Source organism: Salvia hispanica, chromosome 4 (genome assembly GCF_029641045.1).
Source record: "Salvia hispanica isolate PSC_SH4W2 chromosome 4, Shi_PSC_v1, whole genome shotgun sequence".
NCBI lineage: Eukaryota > Viridiplantae > Streptophyta > Magnoliopsida > Lamiales > Lamiaceae > Salvia > Salvia hispanica.
In genome coordinates this window covers 21,014,283-21,037,893 of record NC_142695.1, presented here as the reverse complement: position 1 = coordinate 21,037,893, position 23,611 = coordinate 21,014,283, and the positions used below count along the sequence as shown (strand labels likewise).

The 23,611-nt window shown below is 34.6% G+C and overlaps 4 protein-coding genes across 8 annotated transcripts; 1 reads left to right on the top strand and 3 right to left on the bottom strand.

Annotated features, from left to right (window-relative positions):
* The first annotated feature begins 1,693 nt into the window (after positions 1-1,693).
* Positions 1,694-5,419, top strand: LOC125197509 (zinc finger CCCH domain-containing protein 30-like). 3 transcript variants are annotated; one of them, XM_089069913.1, is made up of 3 exons: positions 2,062-2,775; positions 2,894-3,472; positions 3,590-5,419. In XM_089069913.1, the coding sequence occupies exons 1-3, from the start codon at positions 2,742-2,744 to the stop codon at positions 5,098-5,100; spliced, it is 2,124 nt and encodes a 707-aa protein (XP_088926039.1). In that variant the 5' UTR covers positions 2,062-2,741; the 3' UTR covers positions 5,101-5,419. The 3 variants fall into 3 exon arrangements, with proteins under 3 accessions (XP_088926038.1, XP_088926039.1, XP_088926037.1); XM_089069912.1 differs by lacking the exon at positions 2,062-2,775 and adding an exon at positions 1,694-2,003 and having other exon boundaries at positions 2,894-5,419; XM_089069911.1 differs by having other exon boundaries at positions 2,072-2,775; positions 2,894-5,419.
* A 534-nt stretch (positions 5,420-5,953) lies between these two features.
* Positions 5,954-9,365, bottom strand: LOC125197512 (protein DETOXIFICATION 43-like). Of its 3 annotated transcripts, none has more exons than XM_048096269.2 (13): positions 9,277-9,365; positions 9,093-9,156; positions 8,280-8,371; positions 7,679-8,192; positions 7,458-7,593; positions 7,287-7,383; positions 7,100-7,200; positions 6,857-7,020; positions 6,709-6,780; positions 6,524-6,640; positions 6,346-6,441; positions 6,144-6,265; positions 5,954-6,061 (listed from the first exon to the last, which is right to left on the bottom strand). In XM_048096269.2, the coding sequence occupies exons 3-13, from the start codon at positions 8,354-8,356 to the stop codon at positions 6,013-6,015; spliced, it is 1,545 nt and encodes a 514-aa protein (XP_047952226.1). In that variant the 5' UTR covers positions 8,357-8,371; positions 9,093-9,156; positions 9,277-9,365; the 3' UTR covers positions 5,954-6,012. The 3 variants fall into 3 exon arrangements, with proteins under 3 accessions (XP_047952226.1, XP_047952225.1, XP_047952224.1); XM_048096268.2 differs by having other exon boundaries at positions 9,089-9,156; positions 9,277-9,363; XM_048096267.2 differs by lacking the exons at positions 9,093-9,156; positions 9,277-9,365 and having other exon boundaries at positions 8,280-8,657.
* A 6,502-nt stretch (positions 9,366-15,867) lies between these two features.
* Positions 15,868-17,844, bottom strand: APPR6 (Tetratricopeptide repeat (TPR)-like superfamily protein). Its single transcript, XM_048095757.2, has 2 exons — positions 17,734-17,844; positions 15,868-17,399 (listed from the first exon to the last, which is right to left on the bottom strand). Exon 2 carries the CDS (start codon positions 17,360-17,362, stop codon positions 15,926-15,928), a length of 1,437 nt encoding a protein of 478 aa, XP_047951714.1. The 5' UTR covers positions 17,363-17,399; positions 17,734-17,844; the 3' UTR covers positions 15,868-15,925.
* A 3,370-nt stretch (positions 17,845-21,214) lies between these two features.
* Positions 21,215-23,409, bottom strand: LOC125196726 (uncharacterized). The gene is made up of 3 exons (XM_048095341.2): positions 22,972-23,409; positions 21,834-22,019; positions 21,215-21,726 (listed from the first exon to the last, which is right to left on the bottom strand). Exons 1-3 carry the CDS (start codon positions 23,380-23,382, stop codon positions 21,430-21,432), a joined length of 894 nt encoding a protein of 297 aa, XP_047951298.1. The 5' UTR covers positions 23,383-23,409; the 3' UTR covers positions 21,215-21,429.
* Between the last annotated feature and the right edge of the window lie 202 nt (positions 23,410-23,611).

Here is a 23,611-nt window from a genome sequence, read left to right as displayed (position 1 = left end):
TCAGTGACAAAGGCTAAATTCCCAATTTCTAGTAAAGAATGGATAGATCCCTTTCATTCAACCACATTTTGAGTTTGAGTTCTACTTAGAAAATGAAAAGAATCAACATTCCATTTTGATTAAAAGACTAGTTCAGACAATATAGGGTATTTTTGGATGGGATGCAAAATGTACTTCCTCAGTCTTACTCTTACAAAAATAAAAACTTTTGGGGAAGATACAGTTTTAATGTAAAATTAATTAAATAGTAGTAAAATATTGTTAGCAGTAGAATTTTTTTCACCAAATATAAAAATGGATTAATTTTATGAAATGTATATAAAAAGAAAAACTATTTTTATAGGACGTAGGGAGTACTCTAATGTATTTGGGGATATGATTATTTTTTATTCAACATATACATTTGCCAAATACGAAGATCAATCAATTTCTAAAGATTTCACTAAATCTAGTTCGGTTTTGGCCAAATTACCTAATCAACATAGTTAACGAGAATGGAGAATATTTTTATTATGCTACTTTCATACTCGTATCCAATTACCTAAAATTGTGTTGATAAAATAGGTAATTAACTTATAATCATCATAAATAAATTAACCGGGGGTCATGTCACTAAGCATAATTGGGCACCGGCAAACCCAACACGAAAATTCATATGCCCACCTCTTAAATTAATTTCAATCAAATCATTCTGTCATCCTCTTGATTTAAGTGAGGAATTAGATTACAATCTTGAATAAATTCGTTCAGGAAAAAGGGGCTAATTTATCGTTATTATTATTAATAAAGTAAAGACAGACAATTAGGAGCATGTCGCCACCACTAATCACTATCTTTCTCAAATTGCTCATGTTTTCTTTACTTCCACTTGAACTAATTAAATCTTTACATTTAATCATAAAAAACTCATCCAAACTGTAAAGCTGCCCCCATTAATTGGATGCATATAATCCAACTAAATATATTATCCTATCAATACGTTATTTTTAAGCAAAATCCCATAAAAAGGTGAATGAAATCTGTAAGAATAATATTTTACTTCAAATCCGAAATAATACTACTTTTCCCTTTTGATCATTCATCATCATATAAAAGATAATTTTGGGCTCAATATTTTCTCATAAAAGTACATTTTCTCTATTTGCAAAGAGTGTAATCACACTCGATAATCAAGCATATGATTTAAATAACTCCAATTTTTATTTTATATAATATAATAATGTATAAATTGAAAAGGAAGGGGATTAAAAGTCAAAGGCATCCATTTTCCATTCAATATGAATACAAATAGTACATAATAAAAACTTTAAAAAATTTAAATAAAATGAAAAGAAGACGGGTGAAGACTCATCTAATCAGAGTAATTATTTATTAAATTTATTTTATGAGTACTCTTAGCAATCTAGGAATCAAATTTAAATTCTATGCCAAAAAATTAGCCTTAATTGACTCATATATTTTATCATAATATTAGAAAAATGATAAAAATAGAAAGTGGAAATAGACCGAAGCAGAACACGTCACACACCGTCCAAAACCTCTTTTATCTTTCTCCATATGGGTCCCACACCCAGACTTGACTCCAATTTCCACATAATTTCGCGTGCATTTCAAAGTAATTTCATTTGCATTCGCATCTGCATCTGACTTTCATCTTCATTTCAATTTCAAAACCGCTCCCAAACCCCACTCTCTCTCTCTACACCGCGCAGAACAAACAAAGCTTTCACTTCATTTCGCTTTCTCTCGATTTTTCCTCTCTCCACTCCAAAAACTCAATACATATATACACCCACCGTATGTATCCGTTCATGAAACCTCCCCTTTCTCCTCCGATTTTGTTTATCTAGGTTCTTCTGTGCGATGAAGATCGCCTTTTCGCTTCTGATTTTTTCAGTTGTTTCTGCTTGTTGATTCGTTTAGATCGTTAGATCGATTGATGAGCGTGTGACATGATCTATTTGCAGATCTTCGGTGGAAGCTCTGGTTTTTTGCGATCGTAGGTGAGTTGATTATATTTTGCCTTCTTTCTTAAAATGTTTGGCTACTGGACTTCAGTAATCGTTGACTTCACTCTCTTAACTGATCTGCGCATCTGTGAAGTGAGATTTTGTTCATTTTATCAGCAGTTTTATTTGTTATCGAATTGAAATCATATTATTCACGAGTTTTTGGACATGATTCGCTTATAATTTAGTCATTGAAACCAAATATTTGTATTTTAGGTTATTTTTATGAGTATATTGCCACATGATATGTAGTCATTATCTGCGATCTTTCTGTATGGATACTTGCAAACGCGTCAGGTTTATGTGGATAGTAATTATGGATGCAGGTGTATGTATCTGATGATGTAATGTTTATTCGGGATAAAGATTCGTTCTTCATTGGGTATAGCTATCATTTTTGAACATACAGGAATTATTCGTTTTTTAAATAAAATGCAAAAGTAGATTCTATTCCCGACTACTATAGTATTTAATATGGGGAATAACATTTGGGTGGCTAGCTTAATATGTACTTCTTGCTGCTTTATGGATTGCCATTGATTTGTTAATTCTCCACTTTTTGTTAAAGATAGTACTACATATCATATATAAATGGAACTCTCTGGATCTTCTGTCTCAAGTTGCGTTACACAGATATATGAAATTGGTTGTCCTTCAATTTTGTAAAGATAATAGTATCATAATCTACTTTGCGGATAGCGTATTTTGTTCGTTTTGCCTTTGTGGTATATAATGATTTTTGTTGAACTACATGATAGCTGCTCTTGTAGGTTTTCTTGAACCTTATTTCGTTTTTACTAATCTTCTGCTAGTCTATGGTAAAATTGTAAACAGTTTACTGCTAAAACTTTTTCATATTGTTAATGATATTGGCTGTCTTGCAGTTGATAGAAGCATGTGCAGTGGGCTTGAGAAATCAAATTCCAATTCTTGTACAACTCAAGGGCCAGCTGTTAACCAATCAAACATGAAGGATTTGAACAACTTATCTGTAGAGACTGAGGGTTCACTCTCCAGTTTGCTTGAATTTGCTGCCAACAATGATATTGAATCTTTCAAGAGATTGATAGAGGTGGATCTGTCTGTGGTTGATGAGGCTGGACTTTGGTATGTTCGCAAGAAAGGTTCAAAGCAAATCAGCCAGGAAGAAAGAACTCCATTGATGGTAGCCGCTACTTATGGTAGCGTTGATGTATTGAAGCTACTGGTGGCTTTGCCTGAAGTTGATTTAAATAAATCATGTGGCGGCAACAAGTGGACTGCGCTACATTGTGCAGCTTTTGGAGGTTCTGTCCACGCATTTGATGTTGTAAAGTTGCTGTTATCTGCTGGTGCTGATCCCAATATTGAGGATGCCTGTGCCCTGCGTCCAGTTGACGTGATTGTAGTTCCTCCAAAACTTCCTGGAGCTAAAGCTGCTCTTGAGGACTTGCTCATGAACAACATTTCTGATGGGTCTGTTGGTGAGTGCAATTTACGGATCACCATATCTGGTTCAAATGCATCTTCCCCTATACTGTCATCATCACCTGAAAGTAGGTCTATGGGTTCGCTCTCTGATTCTGTTTCTTCTCCCACAGCTCCTAAGTTTGGTGATCCTGCTGCTAATTCTGTGTCAGAGAAGAAACAATATCCTGTGGATCCATCTCTACCAGACATTAGAAATAGTATCTACTCAACTGATGAATTCCGCATGTTCTCATTCAAGGTCAGGCCGTGTTCAAGGGCATATTCTCATGATTGGACTGAATGCCCTTTTGTACACCCTGGAGAAAATGCTCGCAGAAGAGACCCGCGGAAGTACCACTACAGCTGTGTCCCTTGCCCTGATTTTCGAAAGGGCGCATGTAGGCGTGGGGATATGTGCGAGTATGCTCATGGTGTGTTTGAATGCTGGTTGCACCCTGCTCAGTATCGGACCAGGTTGTGCAAAGATGGCACAGGCTGTGCCAGACAGGTGTGCTTTTTTGCTCACACCCAGGAAGAGCTTCGTCCTCTCTATGTCTCTACTGGATCTGGTGTGCCATCTCCAAGATCTGTGGCCTCTGCATCAAGCTTCATGGACATGGCTGCAGCCTTAAGCCTTATGCCTGGCTCCCCGACATCACAGTCTGTGATGTCTCCTTCTGCATTCAATCAAACCATGTCGCCTACTGCAAATGGAATGTCTCATTCATCTTCTGGAGCCTGGACTCAACAGAATGTCCCAACTCTCAATCTACCCGGCAGCAATCTGCAATCCAGTCGACTGAGATCTTCCCTAAGTGCTCGCGATATTCCACCTGAGGATCTGAACATGTTGCAGGATTATGATTCCCAGCAGCTTATTTTAAATGACATGGCCTGCTTTTCACAACAAGGCAATTCTGCTAGGCTGGGTTCTGGCCGGTCCCAGACAATGTTGACTCCTTCCAATCTTGAAGAGCTTTTTTCTGCTGAGATTGCATCATCTCCAAGACTTTCTGACCAGGCAGCGGGTTTTGGCGTTTATTCTCCTTCACATAAATCAGCTGCTCTTAATCAGTTCCAACCACAGCAAAACATTTTATCACCCATAAATACTAATGTTTTTTCTCCAAGAAATGTTGAACATCCTTTGTTGCAGGCTTCTTTTGGTGTGTCATCTCCAAGGATGTCACCAAGAAGCTTGGAGCCAGTTTCCCCCATGAATGCCCGTCTCTCAGCTTTTGCTCAGCGCGAGAGGCAGCAGCAGATGCGCAGCCTCAGCTCCCGGGAACTTGGGTCCAACCGTGCCCCTGTTGTGGGATCTCCCACAAGTGCATGGGCCAAGTGGGGACCGGCCAATGGGAAAGTAGATTGGTCAGTAGGCGCAGACCATGAAGGTGGTCTCAAAAGATCATCCTCGTTTGATTGCAGAGCTGATGGAGAAGAACCCGACTTATCATGGGTGCAATCTCTTGTCAAAGAATCACCACCTGAGATGATGGACAAGGCCGCAGCACCAGCCCCAAATTCTGGTGCTGCACCATCCGGTGAGTGTTTGAAACCAAATCCTCAAACTGAGTCCGTGGATCACACTGTTTTAGGGGCTTGGCTTGATCAGATGCGACTTGATCAACTCGTAGTCTAGCTGAACAGAATGAATTCTTTCTCACTTAGACAAGAAAATGGTAGGAAGTATATAAAAATTTTTGTGCTCTTTTTTGGCTCGCGAAAAAAGGTGCAAGTCGTAAGGTAGCAGCAGCAGCAATGATGAGCTTCGGGAGTTCTTATTGGTAAACTGATTTTTTTTTCTTATTCAAAAAGATGTACTAAAAACTCACCTCATTTATTGATTATTACTACCTGAGTTTTCATTTGTTATATGGGGGCTGTACTAAACAAAACCAGCCCAATTTGGGCACCTGTTCCTTTGTATTCTGCTTAATACGAATTTTATATTTTCAATGTATCATGTTTACATGATTCTTTAAGCAAAATATGATTAGTTCATGAATGTTATGTAGGTATCTTGTTTTTAATTGTTTTACGACAAGGAGTGTGAATGGATGCCACATATATTGATTGTGATTGGTTGCATAGGATTATTAGGTTAGAAGTGGAGATGGACGTAATGTGCACTAAATTTATTGTGTTGGAATTTTGGGAGAGTGGTGTGGTGGGTGGTGGGGATCAATTGTTGTTGATTACATTATCTTTGATGGCGATTTGTGGGGTCTCATAATTAATTTTTAGTGTAGGTTCTTGGTATGAATCCTTACATCGGGTTGAAATATCAGCCTCTCTCTTTAGTCCTGTTTAATTTCGGATAAAACAATAAAATTTTTGTCTTGGCTTCTTCTAGAATATTGGTTAAAGTTCTTCAATATACTTCTACAAAATCATTTAATGTTAGGTGAGGAGACAAGGATGAAACTGATACACACGGTAAGACGAGTTTGTTGTATGAAGAAAATACTTGGAAAAACAATGACAAAAACAGGTGGAGGAACAAAGACACTTTATTAGTATTATTACATTTGAAGGATCATATTTTCTATGACTACGATCTCCCCTTGAGAAAGCGCCAAGGTCCTGTTCCTGTTCCCATCCTGCATTCAAAAGCAAATCTTTGGTTTTCAGTCAAGCAAAAGAATGTGTGATATTCATGCTGAAAAAACAGAGATTTTTCACCTCCAAAACCCGGCAAATGTTCTTAGTCCCATGTAGATGGTCAAAGCAAACCAGATCCCGATGAAACCGTTAGTTTTTGACAGAAGAACCAATGATCCGATGCTTACTATGGAGACAAGCACCTGGCAAATTGATAAAAGAAAGAGTGTAAATCAATAAAAAGTTGTTGATCTTGATCTTAGCTCTTAGGCGTTAGTGTTACCATGGAGTACGCAGAGTATGCAAAGTCAGACGCTCCAAAATTGACACCATCGAAAACGAATGCTAGCGAGTTTATAGGCTGTGTGGCTGCCACAAACTGATGGATGTAACACCAGTCATAATCTGAAGCTATAACACTAGTAGTAGTGTTTAGGTTAGGGAGGTTTGATTAGAGTTACCGGGATGCCTATGGCGATCATATGAATAACACTTTTGTCCTTGGAGAATATTCCTGATCCGAACTGCAGCCCCATTCCAACGAAGACAGCAAGGCCGAGCCCAAGCACGAATCCCATCTGCAAAAACCACAGTTGTTGGTATGTCGTTACTTTGTTTGAGATGCGTATAGTAAAAAAAATGTTACCTGCAGCACTCGAGTTGCAGCAGCTGTTGCTTTCTGATAGTCTTTCTCAGCAAATGCACAAGCAAGGATTGCCTAAAAATCATTATATACCGTTAATTCCTAATCCTTTGAAACGGGAGGATTCGTTTGATCAGTTTAGGTAAGAAACCTGTCCGGCAACTGCCAAGCCGTCAGCAAGGAGTGAAGAAGTGAGCCAGACCTGCAGACATATCTGGAATGCAGCCATGGGAGTGGGGCCGAATCGTGCAGCTAACGAGGCAGCCAAAGTCACACAGATAGTCACAGCTATCACTCTTGTTAGCAAGAGGGAACCTGCAGTCGGACAAGCTTCTGTTAAAAGGCGCCTTTTCACAATAAGGCGTATCGATCAATATATAGTAGTAGTTCTTGCCATTCTTGAGGAATTTTTTCAACTGCAGATTTTTGAGGGTTGGAGGTAATAACATAATCTGTGTAGATAGCTTGAAAAACAGAATCAGAGTGATCAAGTACCTGACCAAATATAAATAAGAAAAATGTTTTCTTGTTAGGAAAAAAACAAGACTCATCCTAGTTAGTACAGTGAGAGTGAAACTGACTGTGAAAGGACATGAGCAATGGCAGCACCGGAGACGCCCCAACGACACACAAATATGAAGATGGGGTCCAAGATTATGTTTGTTAGATCACCTACAACTGTTGACAGTAAAGAAGAGGAAGAGTTAACACATGATATATCCACCAAAACAAACAGAGAAATGGATGATTACCAATGGCATAAAGAGGAGTTTTCGTATCCTTAAATCCTCGAAAGATGCCTTGCATGGCTAGAGACAAGAGAACCGCTGGAGCCCCAAGTGACCTTATGGTTAGGTACCTTTCTGCAGGGGCCAGCATTGGAGATCCCTATTTTTTCCACCCAACAAATCATTCCTCTTTAACTTTGTATGATTAATAGTACTAACTAACTATAACTAACTAACTAACTAACCTTCTTGACGCCCATCAAGGCCAATAGGGGTTTTGCTAGGAAGACAAGGAATGAGGTCTGGATGAGGCCCAGCACTACACCAAGAATAAGAGCTGTGGATGCTGAAGGGATGTGGCGCCGCTCGCTATTCTCTGGCTTGGACTTAGCTTCAGCCAATACAGCATCATCAGGCTTGGACTTAGGCTCTGCTGATATAGCCTCATGAGGCTTGGATTTGGCATCGGGTGCCTTCTCCAAGTCGAGGTGGCCTTGCTGCTCATCGGTGATTCTGCTGATGGTATCTTCCTGAGCAACGAACGAGGTGGTGATGCTGACTAGTGGGAATATGGCCACTTTAGAGGCTTGGTTGAAGATGGCAATGGACACACCAACTGCTGCGATTTCCACGGGACCTAAGTGGCCGATGAAGGCCGTGTCGATCAGAGATGCAATGGGATCGGCTGCCAGTGCTAGGGCGGCCGGGAAGGCGATGCGCAGTATCTCCAATCCTAGCTCATCCCTCTTGAAAACATTCCTACACAACAAAACAAACATAATAAATTATGCTATATACATATATATCACTTAATATATATGAAGAGAGTGAGTGAGAAAAGGAAACCTAGCATCTTGGAAGAAGACAAACACCGGGAACTTCCACTTTCCGGTGACAGCCACGTCAGCATTCTGATCAGCCATCTCCACTTCTTCCAACTGCATGTGTTCAAATCATTATACATATACAGAATACCATGATAGTATATGGTTTAGTTAATTTATATATTGATCAAAATAAACTTGATCCAAAAGTTAGTTAGAATTATGCAGCTATTAAGAGTAAATTAAGAAATTGAAAATGAGAGAAGTAGTGAATGCACAAAGGTGGAGAGCAACACAGCCAAAGCAAATGAAAATATTCAATTTAGATCACATAATTAAAGACTAAAGTTGTGCTTCAAAAATAAAGAATCTTGGTCCTTTATTTTAGCGTCGAAGACTCATATATTGTTACTTTTGAGTGGTGATATACACACTCATATACGCTAGTAATTAAAAGCTAATTTTATATAATATATATTGCATGCCCTTTTTATGAAATGGACTAGTCTAGGAAAATTTCTTCTGCCTACGTGTACTCAAATAATTCCTGTGCATGGAGAAAGAGATAGAAAGAGAATGCTGTGAAGATGGGCTACCGTGAGAAATTACTCATCCTCCATTAGTAGCCGAATCAATTATATTCACCACATCTATAATTAGTATCATGATTCCATAAGCTAGCATCTTTAATTTTATTAAATAGGTTATGAATTCAGATTTTATATGAATTGATTAATAAATTACCATCTATACTTCATACTATTTCAGAAAATAAACTAAATTTTATTATGCATATATAGGAGGAAATTAATAAAATCATTATGTACGTACTCACAGTTGTAGCAGTGGGTTGAATTTGATGAAATGAGCAAATTAGGTATCTGAATGATGCAGATCACCTAGCAAGATAGAGATATAGAAGTAAGACTGAAAATATAATGCAAAATAGGTCTGGAAAAAACTACTACTAATTGGGATCAAAGTTGATGTTAAAAATGAAGTAAACATGCCCTTCTCACCTCTCTATCTCTCCTATTGGTTTTTCTCAGTTGAAGCAGTATTTGGTTTTGCTATGAGTTTGTTAATAATGAACACATAAAGCCACCACTCCGGCCTTTATATACACGTTTCTACACACTTTTTTTTTTCTCCTTACTATTTTAATCAATTCATTCACGTCACAAGTGTCTCACTCTCTAATATTTGTGTCACAGAGAAGTTGAATCAATATATATACAGGCATGCATTATGAATATATCTCCAACGTGAGTGTCAGTGTGTGTGTGTATAATATATACAAATGATACAATCCTCTTTGTATTTATTTTAATCATGTTTTATTTGCAAATTAGTACTATTAGTTTTTAATTTGATAAAATTTCGAAGTCTTGATTGATGCATGGCAAAAGCTAGAACTCCAATTTGATTGCTAACCACACCCACATATAATGTAAGATCATTCTACATTCAATTTAATTAATTAAACATAAAATTACCGAAATAGTAAATCTTAGTTGTATTACCATAAAAGAAAGTGATTAATCATGAGTACATCGAATTATTATATTGGAATTATGAGATTCTTGTATTTTCGGAAGAACTAGATCTGAATCGAGTGGTAAGAAAACAATTGCACATATCTAATATTGTAATTATCCTCAAAATTATAAATTTTCAACTGAATCAAATTTAATTTTATGTAACAAAACGCATTCTTTGACCAGGTTATATCAAAGAGGTGGAATTCCACCAGTTATACATCGGGAATAAAGACAAAAAAAAATATACTATAAATTAAATTTTATTGTTCATTCGCAACCATTTGCTTATATGGAGCACGTATGATTCCCACCACTTTACTTCAGCTACACTTACCTAATTTTTATTGGTTAACTGTCAATTTTCTTTACTGCAAGATGTACTATATTTGAGTACATTAATTACTCTACTTTGTGATTTATAATTATTTTATATTTGCTCTGAGGAGTAATTTTTATCTTATTAATAATAATAGTAAATTAGTAATAACAATAATTAATGTTTTTTGCCAGGACAGAAATTGTGCATTATGTGATCGATTTCAATATCTTTAGTTACTTTAATACTTTATTTAAGCATTTCATTCATCATTATATACCTCTTTAATTTTTTCTGTGTATACGGAGTAGCATATATTAGAGCGACGTAACATCTACATTACATGAGCAAGAGTAGAGTAACACTGTACCTTTGAATTGAATGGTAAACACCTTACTAAGAAATGTGCTCTTCATTATCAGTAATGTAACATCTTTAAAGTCCATCTTCTGCATAAATTAAATTTAAAATGATACTGTATTGTTGACGAACATGTTCAGTGTAACAATGGGCCTTCCTTAAAAGATTTTATATTGTTATATTGTTGGAGAAAAAGCATGATTTAAGAGACTATAATTAGTGCTAACCAATTAGTGGAATAAAGGTGCTTTTCTTCCCGGATCTTGATAACTAGTGTGAATTATCACGCTCTATCACGGTTATTGTATTCAACTCTTTTGTAATACACCCTCCACCATCAAGTCACATTTTATGAATTATCATGCTCTATCACGTTATTGTATACAAGTCTTGGATAAATTGTAATACACCCTCCATCAATCAAGTCAAATTTTATCATTTCGGACGATGTGATATTTAATTTTTTTTAAGTAATCAGCCCGTGTATAAAAATTAATATATAAAAATGAAATTCACATTTCTTAAAATTCACGTCGAGTCAAAACGTGTCTTTAAATGGTTGACGAAGGGAGTACCAAATACGAGTCCCACATTTAGGACTGATAATTTCAAACACGGTATGATAATTTGACATGAACACACACGAATTCAATGAGTTTGAGTCAAACTTTATTGTGTTCGTGTCCTTATCAGGTTGATTTGTTAGGAACTCGATAATTTTAGGTTAGGTTCGGGTTGGATTTGGGTAACCCGTTAAAATATAGTACTCCTTCCGTCTCACTTTAGGAGTCCCATTTTACTATTTTTGGGTGTCCAACTTTAGGAGTTCCGGTTGGAATATTCCATAAATGGGTATTAGGCCTCATATTTCACTAACCTTTTTCCACTCACATTTTATTATAAAACTAATATTAAAAAGGTAGGACTCAGATTCCACTATCTTTTTTCACCAACTTGCCTTTACATTTCTTAAAACTCGTGCCAAACTCAACTGGGACTCCTAAAGTGGGACGGAGGGAGTAATACTTAATTATTTTAATTCTTTATAAAATGCATTAGTTTTATTCTCCAGGTCCTTGTAAATTAGGTTCAAGAATAAATCAGATTTGATAATGTAATATTAGATTTTAATCGTGTAATATTAGGTTCAAGTTGTTATTGTGTTCTTATCATATCGTGTGTTCGAAGGTAGTAGGTCTAGTTTGTGTTCGGATTTATAATTTTCTTAATAAGCTGGGTTCGGGTGTTATGCTTATTGAATTAAATCATTTTAAGTTGATCCGATAACGACCTAAATAACACGATATTCCCACCCCTACCCGCATTATAATTTATATACACATGAACTCTGTAGAATGTGGCATATTAATTTTTATTTTTATTATTATTTTTTGGTAATTACCAAGAGTATCTACCAGCAGGTCCAAAGACTATTCACTCCGCTGATTTGTTGGTACCTCGATGGGTGGGACAACCGACTCAAGGATTTAAGGCTGCTCGGTCCATGCCCAAAGGTAGGGATCGATAACCTGACCATTTGGTTAAGAATGCACGAGTCTCATACCACTCGACCACACTCCTTAATTTTATTTTTATTATTTTAATTCAATAAAAGGTAAAATTGTCATGCTCCAATCATGTTTCTCTTTTTTTCTCATTCATTTAGCCATTGCCACCATTTCGCCGGTCACCTTCCTCAAGTTTTCTCAAATACTGCTTAAACTCATCTATTTATATTTCAACATCACATCAAAATCCTAAATAACTCATTGCTCAGTTATCCCCAGAGACTCTCTATCTTGGGAACGGCGAGTGTTATCTTTATTGATGTCACAATTTTATCTCTACCTTTACAACCTTACATAATTTATAAATTCTAGACACATTTCTTCTACGGTGAAGAATTCAACTGCCAACATGTCATTGAATAATATTCCCTCCATTACATAGTAATAGAGTCATTTTGTCATTTTGGTACGTTCCATAGTAATAGAGTTATTTCATTTTTTAGTAAAAAGTCAACACATTTTTCCACACCTACTTTACTCTCTTTTAATCTCTCTACCTTTTTCATTTTCCACTTTATTCTCCCTTTACTTAACTCACCTAACACAATTTTTCTTAATCTCCGTGCCAAAAAGAAACGCCTCCATTACTATGGAACGGAGGGAGTAGTACATACTCCTTTAAATTTAATTCATGCAATTCATATATTTAATTACCTAGATTACAATACTAGCTACACATACTCAATATTATCTACATATACTGAGATAATAATCATCGAGACCTCATGATACTTTCATCAGTAAGTAAAAAAAGTAGTAGTACTACTTATTTCGTTGCAAATTTGTTTCGGTAGTAAATGTAGAGCTTAAACTTTGTTGGAAATAAGTACAATATATCAAGAAAATATATTTCAAACCTTGTGACAAAAAAATTACTCCTTACTTCAATAACCTGTTTAATTAATCAAGTATTAGTTCTTATTAAAAGAAAATATTTAAGGCACTTATAATAACTAGCGGTGGATAAATTAATCATGTTGAATTTTGTATTACTACAACAAATTGAAATTAAAATGTCGACATTCTTAGCACATGGTAAGTGGTGCGCCAACGTTTATCAATAATTAATACAAGGATCACGAAAACACTAGGTAAAAAAATTCTTTTTAAGCAGCAACTAAATTGTTCTATCAAGCTTAAGAATATTCTACCAGAAGCTGTTGATCACACTTAGAGAGAGATGATTAAATATAACTGACTACTAATTATTTCATTCTTAACCTTTTTTTTGGGTTTTAATGGGTGGTATTTTGATATGATTGCATTGTTACATTTACATGTAAAAAGAAATTCTCATGGGAAAGGGTTCTTTAAAATGTCGTACCATATGATCATTCGACAAAATAGTCTATTTTCATTTTTATATGACACTATGAATTATTAGCAATATTTTAGCTAGGTCTATTATCACTAAAAAAAAATGACTATGAACCTTTTTTTATTATGCAATATTTTAGCCAGGTCTGTTATCACATACAAAAAATAAGCTAATTTTTTTTAATACTAATAAATAAAGATGCTAATTTTTATTTGTAAATATACTTTATAAAACATCTTTATTGTTGGTGTTCTAACTAAAATTAGAGGATGCAAATGAAAGCGTCACGAAATCAAAAGGTTAAGATCAACTTATGGCCACTTTCTTCTGCATCTTGATTAATAGTAGTACTAGTTATTTTTCAAAATTTCCAATACAAATAATTGTGTCTATTTTTGTGCCTTAAAAGATAACTTTTTTTTAGTGTACGATAATACTATAATAGTTTTTTCTTGCAAATTTAATTATTATATGAATTTATAAAACAGAGTTAGTCATCTAAGTGTAGGGAGTCGTATAATTAGGTAATCTTTCGTTACACATTTATCAATAGTATATTGGACTAATATAGGATATATATTTCAAACCCATTTCACACTAGCTTGCATATAATAATAATGGTCGATTTGCTTTTGTACAAGTGGTTGAATTTTTAACAGATGTGCGTGTGGCATCCACATGCCTCATTGCATAAAGCATTTTATCTTTGTTGTTTTATAATTATATGTATGCAATGCTACTTTATGATTGCTCCATACACTTGGTAGTGGCTATAGCACCAAACAACAAACCTCATTAATTAATCTTAACCTTTTTCACTTCTACTTTTGGTTTGGAGAATGTAGTCATAAAATATTTTCACAATTCTTTGTCTTTTATTGGGTGAAATTAGAAATACACAGATGGTGCTTTCTTTAATCTTTTGTGAAAACAATATTTTAACCATTCAATTTGTGTTCCGCATAATGCACATAGATATATTACTAGTATTATAAGAAAACTCACGCGTCTCAATTTATGCCGTGGTGATTGATATATATATTAAACAGAAATGTGTGGTGTGTGGATATTCTTTACGAATGGCATTCTTGTGGAAATGAACCACATAACTATTTTTCACAAATTATATATAATGTATACTTTTTTCCACAAATTATATATAATGAATACAATACTAATGTTGCAGCCGACGATCCTAACAATTTTTATACTGCCTCGGTCCTCTAAAAACATAAACATTGAAAAGCAACGAGTTTTAATGCAAAAATGGTAAAGTAAGAGAGATATATAAAGAAAATGTGTGTTAGTGGAAAATGGTCCCCACCTCATTAGAGAGAAAGAAATTTCTTAAAAATTTCTACTTTTAGGAAACGGACCAAAAATGAAAGAATTTCAATTTTTAGGGGTTGGAGGGAGTATTATTTTTTGAATATTTTTTGCCATTTTCTATTTTCTTTTCTAAAAGGGCATTTGAGACAATTTACTTTTTTTTAATTCATTGATTTTTAGTTCACTGAGGAGAGAGAAAATTTTGTAATTAATTTATTGATTTATTAGAATTTTTATGATTTTGGTTTTTAAGTTTTGGATACTTTAGTTAGCTAGGGGTGCGGAGTTTGTTGTGTATAAAACGAAAAAGAAGATATGATATTAAGAAAGAATGACTATATTTTGGATGTTCTAAAGTTAAATATAGTTTTGTCATAATATTTTGTGAAAGAAATTTCTCTAGAGGAAAAATACAAAATTCACCAAATTATTGATTGAAGAGAGGGATAGAGTGAATGGTCATCATATCATAATTTTTATGAAGTATAACACAAATAAGCAAATGACATTTATCATATATACATTTTATAGTTCACACTATATACAATTGTTATAATTCACACTTTATATAATGCGATACAAGTTCACCCAAGCAATCTTTTAATAGTTGGATTGTTTTATCAAAAGTTTTGGTAATAAATCAAGTCGCAGGAATTTGTGACTTCATCTGGTCTCATTGTTTATACTCACTCAACCGATATGCAAGTACTTGTTGTACCACCCCACTAGTTTTATTGTGATGTTACAACAATGGGTTCATTATGATGTTACAACAATGGGTTCATTATGATGTTACGTTAGTGTATTTTATTATTATCGTTCTTATTAGTATTTTTTATAATTATGTTAGGTATTGACGCAACAATGTCCAGTCAATAGTCATGTTATATTAGGTTAGGTCACCTTCTAGTCAATGAGGACAAAACTATCTCTGAGTAATTGAACGTGATTTTACTTTATCCAGACCTTCTAGAAGTATTCCCACTTTAGAAATATAGTACGTTCAATTTGCAAAGGATCAATATATGATGAAACTAATTTTATCGATTCAATTCTAATTAACAATCCAACCTGTTTTTGGTTATTTCTGTATTTTCCTAAGTTATGTATTTTGAATGCCAGATTTTGAAATTGGGCCAAAATGTCAAGTAAAAAAAAGAAAAGAAAACAATAATTAATTATAACAAGTAACAAACTAATTTTCTTGAAACTTTGTTAAGCAAACAATCGTACATCTTAATCACATAGCGGTTCTTTGACCAAGAGATTCATCTTTGCCTGCAAAAACTCAGCTACATCTTCCCTCTCTTCCTTGACAAGCAGCTTTCTCAGCTTCCCAAACGTGTGCCTCCCCGGACGAATCCCTCGTTCCATCATCTCCTCCATCAAGACGCAAGCCCTAGAGGCCTCACCCTTGTCACACAGCCCATTGATCAGTGCCGAAAACGTGTGTAAGCTTGGAGCAAACTGCTTCCTCTCCATATACCTCCACACCTTGTGAGCCACCTCCAGCTCATCTCGCTCGCAGAACATCTTGATCATCATCGTGTACGTGTCTGCATCAGGGTCACAGAGTCTAGACAGCTTTCGGAACACCTTAAATGCCTCGTCAGTCTCCCCACGGCCAATCAAGCTGTTGATGAGAATGTTGCAAGTTCTTGAATTTGGACTCACCCCCTTCTTGTCCATCTCATCCACAACTTTGTAGGCGTTTTCGAACTTGTTCACTTTGCAGAAAGCACTGATCAAGGAATTATACACAGCCACATCGGCCTTCACCCCGTTTCTCTCCATTTGAAGGAATGTATCAATGCCATCCTCAATCCTATTCTCAATCCCATATGTATGTATCAGAACACTATAGATAAAAGATGTTGGCTGACAGCCTCTCAACTCCATCTCATTCACAACTCCAACTGCTTCGTCTGTGTGCCCCGCCTTGCAGAGGATGTCGACCATTATCCCATACGTGACGATATCCGGTTTGCAGCCAGAATCAACCATCTCATTGAAGATCTCTCTGGCCTTAGGCAAATTGGGAGCCCTCCCCCATCCTTCAATCAAAATGCTGTAACTCTTCGGATCAGGACAGAACTGGTCATTCTTCATCGTATCAAAAATCTCCTGAGCTTTCCTCACATTCTTTGACTTGCACAAGGCGCTGAGCAAGCCATTGAACGCAGCCAGATTGGGAGGCACGTTGTACTTCTTCATGATGTTGAATGTGTAGACAGCCTCATCCACCTTCTGTGCCCGCGCGTACTTCCTCATGATGATGCAGAATGTCTCGATGTTCAGCATCCCTTTGCCCCTCATGGCGTTCACGAGATCCCACATGATCTCGTACTGCCTTATCTTCGCCATTGATTCAATCATGGTGTGGTAGGCTCGGACAGTGTGCTCATAGTTTCTCTGCTTCCCGGCCCACTCAAAGAACCGGTGAGCTAGCATCCCGGCATTCTCGAACCGTTCAAGGACCTTCTCAGCTACCTCTTCGGAAACACGGATACCGCTTTGATCAAGCACAGTGTCGAGGCCTTGTTTTGGGCAGGACATCATGATCTTGCACACCCTTTTTGTTACATCGGATGAATCTTGCACTGAACTATGCAGCCTGCCAAATAACATTAACCTGAAAAATGGCCTATCATGGCAGCGATTTCTCACGATCATGATGCCCGATTAAGTAGAAAGTCGATATATTTACCACCTGGGCAAACGTTTGGCCAAATAATCACGTTACTTAACACATACAATCACCTAGGCATTTTATCGAACACATGATGTGCAAAACTACGACATAGTACAATACAATATACACACTACATCAGTATACTACTTCTTTGTCATTTGTTGATCTTGATCAAACTAATTAGGTAGCCGGCGGCGGAGGCACGCCGGATCTAGCTGTGGTGTCTCGAAGACAGCGACGTGATTGATCGACCGGCGGCGCGAATTAGGCGGAGTAGCGACGCTGTGTGTCGCGATCTATGTTGGTTTGAGAGAGAGAAGGGCGAGAGGGGGGATGAGGTGCGGAGGCTGACCTGGTGCGAGCTGGACGCGAGAGAAGAAGATGGGCGCAGCGGTGAGCCCTAGCGCGAAGAAGGCGACGGCAATTTGGGATTTCTCTTTTTCTCTTTTCTTTTATTTTATTTTTCTAAATTGTTTAAGTGTTATTTGGCTGAGCGGATCTTCTAATCCATTTTTCCTACACCATTCCTAATACATCTCTCACAACTTAATAAAATAATCTTATACATGTAAGTGATGGTTAAGTGATAGTGAGATTATTTTATTAAGATTTGAGAGATGTATTAGGAATGGTTTAGAAAAAATGGATTTGGGCTCCAATTTTAAAATTAGTTTAGGCCAAGGAGTTTCTGCAACAAATCCTAAAACACACCAACAAAATAAAATAATCTTATTAATATGAGCAATTTTAATAAGTGATGGTGGAGTTTATTTAATTTTATTGTGAGTATGCTTTAGAATTTGTTTTAGAGTTTGTCGTAGGTGATTTCTTTCGCTTTATTGGGACATTTAGATTTTATTTTGTGGAGTGTTGGGTTATGTTGATTTAATTTTTTTTGGACCAAGTAAATTAAATATGGTTGGACTAATGGTTTATAAAATGTTTTTGGACCCAATCTAAATTTTATTATTTGGGGATCCCGGACAACCACATACATCGAGTCGAGTAAGCGCTTGACTAGTGGTGCACTTTTATTAGTATTTATCTATACATATATAAAAGGCGAGTTTTGGCCATCATTTTAAATATTTATGAATTTTGGGCAAAATATTAAATAGTTATAAGTTTTGGATTTTGAATGTAGTTTTTATTTAATTTATTTACTAATAAATGTTGAATTCAATCATGAAATTGTAACTGTAATATTGCTCATAAAGGGGAGTGTTATATTACTAACTCATAACTTAATTGTTAACTACAACTAAATAATAGTCATTAGATATTTAAATTAAGGGCTTAGATCATTAATCCCTAAATGTCAATACAATCAACGAAAAACGTCAATAAGGCTATAAGATTAAGTCCAAAAAATATCAATAGAGGTATTAATGTCAATTAACTATATGTTTAGTTATAACTAAATTTTTAAAGAAATCCCAAAACTTTAAATTCATATTACATATATCAAATTAAAGATAATTTCATAAGGATTCCAACGATATCATACATGCATATGTTCCGACATCAAAATTTGAAAAAAAAATTGAATTTTTTTAATTTTTTCGTACAAGCAGAAATGTCAACATATTATATAAAATATGTCAATATAATACATATAGAATGTCAATATAAACAATGAGTTAACATTCTTAAAGCATTGTATTGACATTCTCAAAGCATTGAGTTGATATTTTCGGAACACTATATTGACATTTTCATCCAAAACCCTAATTTGGAGTTTTTTTTATATCTTTTTCGATTTAATTAATAAAAACTAAAATTACACGTGACAAATTGTAGACCACACGTTTTTTAAAATCCTATGACCTTAAATTAGTTGTAGTTAGCAATTAAATGATGAGTAAGCAATTCATCACTCCCCTGCTCATAAATATACTAAAGAGAATTCAATTTAAATATTTACTTTTCCTTGCTTTAGCTTCCTCACATGTTTAAATTCATTACCATATTAATATGGAAATCATAATATTCATGTTGATGGGTGCATAAATATTTAAATATGAAAAAAATCGTTTCAATTCTTTGACAATGAAAAATGGGCTCCATATAATTTATTTCCTTTTAACATTCAATTAAAATTTTAACAATTTAACCTTAATTTCTTAATAATAATAATAACAATACATATTGTCTAAGAAAAGTGTAATCTATATATATATATATATATAAAGAAAATTTTAAAAGAAATTTTATTTTAGCGTTTCTGAAATCCATAATGAAAACTTAATACTAAGAATTAAATGTAATTGGAATCACTAATAACAATGAACGATTAAATTAGATATTAAAATATAGCAGTTACAAAAACTCCCTAAATTCTTATCCATTTCTTCTTCTCAAACATTTATTGGCCCTCTTAATTATATATACCGCCCTTACCTTTTTTTCTTCCTATAACTATTCTTAGGTGTGATCAATTAGTAACTTTCTTAAGTTGCTAACTTGCTATCTCATCAATGCAGCGTCTTAAAAATGTCAACACGATGACATTAAACACACAATTTTGTTGAACTTCAATATAATGTGTTGATATTATGTGTTGACATTTTGATATCACCGTGTTGACATTTTTAATACACTGTATTGTTGAGTTAGCAGGGTTAAGCAACTTAAATAGTTAGCAATATAACGCAATTCAGATAGATATTTTTAGATTTGGTAGTTTAGGGTGTAGGGATTACGTCGCGGTCCATATTATTTGTAATAAATTATGAAATATTTTTAAAATAATACATAAGTTATTATACGGGTCTAAAATTATAGATTTATTTAATAAAAAAAATGACTATATGCAATAATGTACTATCTGATAATACAAAATTATGAGTTCAATATAATTTGTATAAAAAAAGTTGAGATTAATTCTATTATATATGCTTCACAGTGAATTCACAATTTAAAAAATTAATTAATATAAATAGATAATTAATTAGATCGTGCACCGCACGAGTGTGACACTAGTTATATATTAATAAGTGGATAGTACAACTATAGTATAGTCAATAGTTAGCACATACTAATGATTAGGTTCTATATGTACTGCATCATAAATTCCAATCACTATCAACGATTTTGATTTGATTTTTATAAGAGTAAATGTCAAAATCGGTCCTAAATATATAGCCAGAATATCAATTTGGTCCCAAACATTCACTTTTTGAAAATCGGGTAAAAAACATTTGAAACCGTTAACGAAGTGATCCTAAACATTTGACATCGTTGTCGAAGTGGTCCTTTTCCGTAAAAAACTAACGGTCAACGCCTAATTAATGGTTTTTTAACTTAATTAATATACTAATGCATAATTAATTAAACAAAATTAAACATAAAATAAATAAAATTCCAAAATCAGCCATTTCTCCCTCTTTTTCCTTTTCTTCCAGCAATGGACGGCGACAACAATGGTGGACGGCGATGATTTTGTCTCGGGCAGCAGCAATGCGGAGAAACACACGATGACGGCGATTTGTGGAAGAGTGACCAGAGAGAGAAAGACGCGACGACGTTGAGCGCCGAAGAGAAGAAGAGAGAGATGGAAGAGAAGGAAAAAGAGGGAGAAATTGTCAATTTTGGAATTTCTTAGCATTTTATTAATTTTACATTTAATTTTGTTTAATTAATTATGCATTAGTATATTAATTAAGTTAAAAAAATCATTAATTAGGCGTTGACCGTTAGTTTTTTACGGAAAAGGACCACTTTGACAACGATTTCAAATGTTTAGGACCACTTCGATAACGATTACAAATGTTTTGAACTCGATTTTCAAAAAGTGAATGTTTTGGACCAAATTTGTATTCTGGCTATATATATAGGACCAATTTTGACCTTTCCTCTTTTTTATAACTCAACATTTTACACATTGAATAGTAATTAGATACCCAATTACTACAAAAATTACAATTACATAACACATCACCAAGGGGCATCTCAATGCTTTACCCTGCATATGCTACTATGTAACGCACACATAAAGTGTAGCATATATAGACTATAGAAAATAAGTCTTAACACACAAACCAAATTGCTAGGAATTAATTATACAAGTGCTGTTGTAGACTTGGGTCCTATGTTTCTTATCATAATTATCATTTAGGAGCACCAAACATTGAGCTTCATGATGATATTTGGGTTCAAAAATCCCCCAAATCACATTGAATCTTGATCTCAAGCTCACTCTTATTACCAAAGGCAGCCCTTGTTCAGATTCCAGAAAATCTTGCATGTTTCTCCCTGCACCATACATGGCCTTATTTTTTGTTCCAACATTAAACCTCAGCATTGTCAAATCATCACTCCCAGCATAAAATTCTCTTCCCTGTATCTGCTCCCACAATTATTATTATTATTATTATTATTATTATTATTATTATTATAATCAACTAATAATTTCTTGAATTGATTTATATTATAAATGTGTAAATAATTTACCTGTGAGGTTGCAAAAGTGAGACGGCCAAATATTAATTTGATGATTGGAGGGTGGATGTGAAGGGAAAAGAGCTTGGATTGGTTGTCTATTATAAAATCAATGGAGAAATTGCAGCTGAGTAACTTAGTTGTCACACCAGAGGCATCTACTCCCTCTCCTAACCTAAATTGTCTAACTCCTGCAACCTGCGAAAATTAGATCAGCTAATCACTATAGTATAGTTAGCACTTAAGCTTTTCTAATAAAATTGAAAAGAAATCATTTCTTTTCTTTTTTTTATCATATGTAAAAAGTTATATAGATGGAATTTCTAATAATTAAAGTAAGTCGATCGGTGAGGTGACTCTATATTCCCATTTCAAAAGCAAGACATTAAGCAATTATAGATCATTGTGTAAAGTTACAAAGAACATTGTATAGCAGCATATAAATACAGTCACGTGGTGTGGTATCGAATGCACGACTAATATAAATGTTCTAAGCAGAATAGCGTGCACGTATAACGTGATAACTATAATTGCTAGAATAAACAAACTAATGTATTCACAAATGGTTTCTCTTGTATGAACTCTGCCGTGTTATCTATAGGGGTGGGGAAAATACTAATACACCGGAATTATCATATTAAAAAAATTGAATTTTTGGTATATCGTGATATACCATGCTATACTAAATATGTACCGTGAAGGCGGTATGGTATAGATATTGTAAAAAATTGGTCATATTAAAATTCAGCATACCATAAATTAAGATAAGATAAATAAATGATTTTTACTCGTACCAAAGACCGTACCGATCAACCCCATAATTTCTGGTATTCCACTGTATCCCACTATGAAAAACAAAATCTTAAGGAGTATGATAAACTCTATTTAATGTATATATTATAAAAAAGAGTAGTACTAGTATTTACAAATTTATATAACCCTTTAATTTAATCTTACCAATCAATTATATATATAAAAAAAAGGTTACAAAGTAAATATAGAAAAATACTAAATTAAATATACGTAGACATAAGAATTTAAGATTGAATAAAAACTGATTAAATCTAAAAAAATGAAAACAGGACAGAAAGTGTGAGAGATGATTCATAATGAAAGAATATTAAAAAAAGAATGAAGCAGTAAGGAGTACCTTAAGGGAAAGGGTGGGGTGTGGCGGCTTAGCAGCAACGTAGAAAACAAGCAGAGCAATGATGAGACTAACCAAAAATCTCCAACTCAATTGCATGAAAATCCAAGTCCCCGAGTTGGAATAATTGAAGGAAAAATACTGAATCCAACCAGCTTGATTGTTTTCATAATGCAAGATCTCTTCATCCTTATCCTCCTCCTGTTTAAGATGTAGATCTTGGTTCTTGATATGGTTGAAATGTGAGGAGGTGGTGTTGTTGGATCCTCCAGAGGAGGAATAGGTTAGACGAGGTGGGTGATTATTGCTGTTGGCATGCGAAACAGTTGATGGGCTCTGCACGAAGTAGAAAGAGGTAGGATATGATCGACACAACGCTTCTTCTTCACTCTCTTCCATTTTGTATTCACCCATTTCTATTATTCTACCTAAGTAAAGAGGCCTTTTATACTCATCAGAACATAAAAATGATAGTATGAGATGAGAAGCATCATCAATCATCATTGTGTTTCAATTCATTAAGCGTGTAAATCATGCTCCCTCTGTCCACAATAATTGCGCTAATATTTATTTATATATTGATATTGAGAATGAGAAAAAAAAGAAAATGCAAAAAAAGCCCCGACGACACAAACTCTCTTGG

What these genes read in the sequence shown, in the direction of transcription:
- APPR6 (XM_048095757.2), bottom strand. Translation starts at nt 17,362, where the DNA reads ATGATCGTGAGAAATCGCTGCCATGATAGGCCATTTTTCAGGTTAATG.
- LOC125197512 (XM_048096267.2), bottom strand. Translation starts at nt 8,377, where the DNA reads ATGCAGTTGGAAGAAGTGGAGATGGCTGATCAGAATGCTGACGTGGCT. An exon ending in GCTTGGCAGTTGCCGGACAG is followed by an intron (nt 6,781 to 6,856) that starts GTTTCTTACCTA and finishes AATGATTTTTAG; the next exon opens with GCAATCCTTGCTTGTGCATT. An exon ending in ACATTTGCCGGGTTTTGGAG is followed by an intron (nt 6,062 to 6,143) that starts GTGAAAAATCTC and finishes TTTTGAATGCAG; the next exon opens with GATGGGAACAGGAACAGGAC.
- LOC125196726 (XM_048095341.2), bottom strand. Translation starts at nt 23,382, where the DNA reads ATGGGTGAATACAAAATGGAAGAGAGTGAAGAAGAAGCGTTGTGTCGA. An exon ending in ACCCCACCCTTTCCCTTAAG is followed by an intron (nt 22,020 to 22,971) that starts GTACTCCTTACT and finishes TAATTTTCGCAG; the next exon opens with GTTGCAGGAGTTAGACAATT. An exon ending in TCACTTTTGCAACCTCACAG is followed by an intron (nt 21,727 to 21,833) that starts GTAAATTATTTA and finishes TTGTGGGAGCAG; the next exon opens with ATACAGGGAAGAGAATTTTA.
- LOC125197509 (XM_089069911.1), top strand. Translation starts at nt 2,742, where the DNA reads ATGATTTTTGTTGAACTACATGATAGCTGCTCTT. An exon ending in ACTACATGATAGCTGCTCTT is followed by an intron (nt 2,776 to 2,893) that starts GTAGGTTTTCTT and finishes GCTGTCTTGCAG; the next exon opens with TTGATAGAAGCATGTGCAGT.